The 6,000-nt window shown below is 44.2% G+C and overlaps 1 protein-coding gene across 4 annotated transcripts in view; it reads right to left on the minus strand.

Annotated features, from left to right (window-relative positions):
* The window catches only part of CARS2 (cysteinyl-tRNA synthetase 2, mitochondrial), a 43,365-nt gene extending 38,570 nt beyond the window's left edge, over nucleotides 1-4,795 (minus strand). For 2 of the 4 annotated variants that reach the window (XM_077813476.1, XM_077813458.1), the window contains exons 1-2: nucleotides 4,385-4,567; nucleotides 4,087-4,137 (exon numbers count right to left, since the gene is read on the minus strand). Coding sequence is in view for 1 of the 4 variants with exons in the window: in XM_077813448.1 (XP_077669574.1) it covers nucleotides 4,087-4,137; nucleotides 4,436-4,692 (308 nt within the window). In the remaining 3 variants the exon portion in view is untranslated. Of the gene's footprint in view, nucleotides 1-4,086; nucleotides 4,138-4,384 lie in introns of all 4 variants that reach the window. The other 2 variants (XM_077813448.1, XM_077813466.1) reach the window with 2 other exon arrangements.
* Between the last annotated feature and the right edge of the window lie 1,205 nt (nucleotides 4,796-6,000).

Raw genomic sequence — 6,000 nt, forward strand, 5'->3', positions numbered from 1 at the left:
AGATCCAAATATAATTCACTATGCAAAAGTTATATGGGATATTAAGTTAGAAATGAGCTACTATAGTGTATATTTTGGTATTCCACTGAACTAAAAGAATATACTCACCCATGCTAAGGTACTGGCACACAAGATGTTACATTTAAATAAAACTTTCTGGAAAATTATGGGTTTCCTTCTCGCAGGCCATTTACTAGATATTTCCTTTTGTTATTTGCATTCAGATGACACTAACCTCCCTACTCTCAAAACAGAGAGCATGGTTCCCAACCTGCGAGGTCCAAACAGGTTTCAGAGGTGTGCAATGACACTCCCATTTGTTACAGCTAGATGGGAGAATGGTTCTAAAACTTTGTGTTGTAATGTGGGATTAACATGGAAGAGGTGGAGAGCCACTACCCCAGAGGAAAAAACACTTGACAGAAGAGCCTAGAATGAGGTACTTGTGGAGTAAAGAAGTTTATTGATATAGCAAGTTTAATAATTTTCTTGAACAATGACATTTTAAGCTATTCTTCCAAAGTGAACAGTGTCAGCCCTCTCCCCCACCAATTTGTAGAACTAAAAATAGGGGTTATTTGGAAGTTAAAAAATCATCATACTGCATATTAGGTATTAATTAAAAATAATTCAAATATGGTTTCCAGATTTTCTGACCTTTATTAGCATCCAGATTAATAAAGCCCTGTCAGAAAGTTACAGAAAAGGTGGAAAACTACAACAATAAACACACAAAAAGAATACAGCAACACATAAGTACTGAGAGTGCAAAAAGGAGAGGTTGCCAGTTCTATGTCTGGGCACTTAGTATTTCAAAACCTGCATTTCTACAAGAGATACATAGAAATAAATATTCTAATTCTCCTCTCACAGTTCCTGCCACAGCAGAAAATGGAACACAATGGGTTCAGAGAAAGAACACAGTCAAAGTCAATGAGGCAGCATAAGCTAAGAAGAAATATTTACAATATTAAGTGGTATTTGACATTCATACCGCTAACCATGACCTGAAAGACATCCTTCCTCAGAGATGGAGTAAGATGCAATACACTCTTTATTTTAAGCAGTGGTGCTGGAACAATTTTTATAATGGAGGTACGGAAGGAAGAAACCATGTATTTGGGTTGTTATTACTACTTCCAGCCAGGGGGTACAACAGCACCCCTAGTTCCAGCACTTATGATTTTAAGTATCATTGGCATGAACCATAACAGCTGCTGAGCACTTGAAACTTCCACTGTCTTCAGTGGGAGCTGGAGATGTTCAGCACACCCAGTTTCTAGCCACGCTAGTAGCATTCTTTCTTTAACATGGTGAAGGTATTTTTCAAAGTTATTTCTGCCGTACCTGCACATCATACTATTGTTTGCATTGATCTCTCTCACAGGAAAGCCCTAGATTGAATGTAACCATACAATAAACTACCCTCTCGCCACCAGTGGAGGTAATCCCACTCCAAAACTGAAACAAGTTGTCGAGGAAATTTAAGATCATTTCCACAGTTCCTGTCCAAGCTATACATATTCTTCTCCTGCAGTACAGATGAAAGCAAAACTTCCTAGTCAGCAGGAGTTTTGACTATCATACAGTTGCAGGACTGGCAACCCAAGGACCTTAGAGTCTCTCTGGCTGACAAACTAACAGTCATCACATGCCTTACATCAATTTAAAAAAAAAAAAGATGAAATGCTTCCTTTACAATTACCCCCGATCTTCCAATCCTACTCACACAAACTGGTTTATTACTATAAAACTGTTAATGAATTTTGAAGTGTTGGCAGGTTTGTGTGCTTTGGTTTTATAAAACAAAAAGGCATTGAAACATTTTTTATGGGGAGGAAAAAATAAGTCACACAGAATTTTCAAACAATTTAAAGCAAAAAAGAAAAAAAGACAATTTTTGAGCCTACCAACCCTAAAATGTCCCTTTACCAGGCTAACAGCCCCGTACTGTTTTTTCTAATTGCTGACATAGTAACCAAGCCAAATGAAAGGAAGAAATCATTCTTGCAGCCTATGTTCATATGTAATGTGATCAAAAGAGCTGCTTATACAGATCTAACAGTCTTTAACTTGTCTGCACATAGGAATTTAGTAAACGTACTTCAGGCAGTATATTCTTAAGCATTTAAAGTTAATTTAATAAACAATTTGCAAAATTATTCATTTTTTTAAAATCCAAATTACTTGTGGCATATCAGCTGCTCTTCTTCCAAAATGTTTAAAACAGATTGATATGGAACTGTCTAGCAAATTAAAGTTAATGTATTATGTGTAACAGTCACATTCTGCAGGTATCACGTATCGGGGGTAGCCGTGTTAGCCTGTATCCACAAAAACAGCAAGGAGTCTGGTGGCACCCTTGTTATTCTGCAGGTATGATCCAAAATAATTCATACTGTCCTAATAAATAAATGAAAATATATACAAAAAAAATTTTTCCCCTCCGTAGAGACAAACTGCCAAACTGATCAGAACTTGAAAACTTTGGATGTATTAACTAGTATATGTCTATTTTAGCACTAGGTCAGACAACAGATCTTCTCCTTCAGTTTCTTTGTACGGTAAATGCTACCAAGTTGCAGCTGTATACCCAGCTCCACTCTGAAGAGCATACAACCATAGAAGTATAGAGCTGGAAGGAAGTCTATTCCAGAACTTAATTACTCTTACAGTTACAAAGCTTCTCCTAACATCCAACTTGAATCTCCCTTACTGCAGATGAAGCTCATTACTTCTTTCCCTGCCTTCAGGGGGCAACAATAGATTACCATCCTCTTTATAAACATATTTGAAGACTTATCAGGTCCCCCCTCAGTTTTCTTTTCCCAAGATGAAACATGCCCAATTTTTTTAACCTTTTCTCCTAGGTCAAGTTTTCTCAACCTTTTATCATTTTTGCTGATCTCCTCTAGACTCTCTCCAGTTTGCCCACATCGTCCCTAAAATGTGGTGCCCAGAATTGGACACAGAACTCCAGCTGGGCCCTCACCAGTGCCAAGTAGAGAAGGTCAGTTACCTCCTGCATCTTACATATGACTCTCCTGTTAACGCACCACAGAATATTGGCCTTTCTCACAACTGCATCATATTGTAGATTCATGTTCAATTTCTGATCTTCTATAACCCCCGGATCCTTTTTAGCAGTACAACCACCTAGCCAGCTATTCCTCAGTTTGTAGTTGTACATTTGATTTTTTTTTCTTCCTTCTTGTCTACACTAGAAAATTAAATTGGTTTAACTATGTCACTCAGTGGTGTGAAAAATCCACACCCCTGTACAACATAGTTAAGAAGACCTAACCCTCCACGTAGACAGTGTTAGGTCAATAGAAGAATTCTTTCCTTGATTTAGGTGCCGCCTCTTGGGGAGGTGGATTAGCGACGCCAACTGGAGAACACCTCCGGTCAGTGTAGGGTGTGTCTACACAGAAGTGATGCGGCTGTCGCATTTTAAGTGTAGACATACCCTTACTGTAGTACTTTGCACTTGTCCTTGTTGATTTCAGACCAATTCTCTAATTTCTCAAGGTCATGTTGAACGCTGATTACGTTACAGGATTAGAAATGTCCTGAAGTCCAACTCCCAGAGGAAGAATTTAGCAAATTAACAGGATGGGGCAGTTCCCAAGCAGCTCCTCTCAACCAAAATAAGCCATTTGTTTCACTGTTGAATAGATTTCACCAGGAAACAATTGCATGAGGCTAGCTTTCATTTTCAGTCTCTGGTAAGAGGCACCGTCTTTCTTAAGTGAAGAACAGCAGCTTGTCCTTTGGATAGCAATTACGTTTCATTCATCCACCTCAGGTTTTTGGCTGTCCTGAGCTGCTAGACACAAGAGGTTTGTCTATTAAAAACCTGTGACAGGCCCATGTCAGCGGACGTGGGCTTGTGGGGCTCAGGCTATAGTGCTCTTTAACTGCGGTGTAGACATTTGGACTCAGGCTGGTGCCCAGTTCTGGGACCCCCTGCGAGTCCCTGAACCAGCTGACACAGACCAGCTGCTGGTGTTTACCTTGCAGTCAGTCACCTGACATCATAAAACATTAATGCAGTCTTCCTCCTATAATTTTAAAACAACTCACCAAGCATGCCCAAGGTGCGCATGATCGTATACTGTTGGCCCACAGCTATACCTGTGAACAAAGGGAAGATCTAGTGAAGAACAAATAATAAAATAGTCAAAAGCTGTTTGACGTATTACCTGCTGCTATGGACAACTAAAAACAGATACATTAACCAAACTGAACGCTGCCACAGGAAGGTGATTAGCTGTGCAGGATGGATCCCTTTGCTATCAGTTTAAAAGCAAGGGAACATTGACAGGACCCCTCCCCCCCATCCCACCAGCAGCATTATTTCTAGAAGGCTGCAGAGTATAACCTTTTATTTTGTATTGGGCTGGCCACTGATTAATGCTATTTAAATCGCTACCAGGTCGCCACTCCTGCATTGGCCAGTATTAAGGGCTCTCTGCTTCTGCTCAGGCTGTTGTAGGTCTGGATCCCGGTATCCCGGCCTGGGGGCCTGATCCACTTCCTCCCGACGCCAGAGCAGCGCCTCGCCGGGGAGGCCCGGCTCCGCACCAGCCCGGCCTCCGCCCCAGCCCCTCGGCCGGCTGCCACGGGGAGATCTCCCCGGCCCGCGGAGCGCAGGCAGCGGGAGGCAGCGGCCCGCCGGGCTTGCAGCATGCTCGCGCCGCGCCACCACCCCCGGGGCGGCGAGAGCTCCGCGCGGGGCAGGCCAGGCTGCAGGCTCCGGGGGCGGGCCAAGCGGCTCCCCCGCCCCGAGGGCGGAGCTGCAGCCGCCGCGGCACAGCCCGCGCCGGGTGTAGCTACAGCAGCCGGGCCGCCTGTGCAGGGGACAGGGAGGGAGCGATGTAGCTACAGCCCGAGCGGCAGGAAGGGGCGGGGCCGGGGGCTCTGTCCCAGCGCCGGCCGCGCCCCGGGCGGAGCCGAGCGGGGCCCGCGGCCGGGCCGCCCAGGGCTGCGCTGCTGGATGCTCTTGGTGCTGCAGCGGCGCCTGGTTCGCTGCCGTCCCACTGGGCTCGCAGGGGGAAACGTCCGGCGCCCAGGGCTTCCTCCGAGCAGCGGCCATGCCCGCCTGGACACGGGAAGGACAAGGGGGGGGTGTTACACTTGCCCTTGCGGTAACACACTCCATTAGCTTTGCTGCCTGCACTTTCGCCTGTAATCTGCTCACCTACGTAAAGGTCAGCAAGTGCCTAAAGGTTTGCAGGGTGAGAGCCTAACAAAGGAAGTGGATCTGCGTGTGTGTCCCCCTTTATCATAGTGTCTCATAATCTATAATGTGTTTAGCCTTGAAGTACCCTTACAGTACCCCCATTTTATGGTTGGGAAAACCGAGGTACAGAGTGATTACGGTCACACAAGAAATCTGTGAGAGCTGAAAATTAAACTTGGGTCTCTCAGCTTCCCAGGTAGCACCCCAAGGACTGGACTATCCTTCCTCTGAGATTTGGAGAAGCTTTTATTTAATTAAGATTAATAAACCACTTTCAAAGTATTTGAATAAAATATATCAATGCAAAGTATTAGTACAATAGCCTTATTTTTGTCAAAATTTTCAGGACATACAGGTAAACTTTACAAAGGCCTTGTATACATGAGAAAGTTGTTTGAGTTGAACCTAAATTGGCTTTTAAACCAATTTAGTTAAACTGTTGCAAACCTGTGTGTGAACACTCAATTTGAATTAAAAGTGGTTTATTTCAGTTTATCTTAGACTTGTTCATAATCTACTTAAAATATGTTTATCTCAGTTTAGTTTAAACTGAAATAAGTTTCCATTAGGGTTGCCAGGCATCCGGTTTTTGACCGAAATGCCCAGTCGAAAAGGGACCCTGGTGCAGTGAGGGCCCGGGGCTAAGGCAGACTCCCTGCCTGCCTTAGCTCCATGCAGCTCCCAGAAGCAGCCACCAGGTCCTTGCAGCCCCTAGGCAAATGGGTGGCTCCGCAGCTCCCATTGGCTGGGAACCA

Source organism: Eretmochelys imbricata, chromosome 1, assembly GCF_965152235.1.
Source record: "Eretmochelys imbricata isolate rEreImb1 chromosome 1, rEreImb1.hap1, whole genome shotgun sequence".
NCBI classification, from domain to species: domain Eukaryota; kingdom Metazoa; phylum Chordata; order Testudines; family Cheloniidae; genus Eretmochelys; species Eretmochelys imbricata.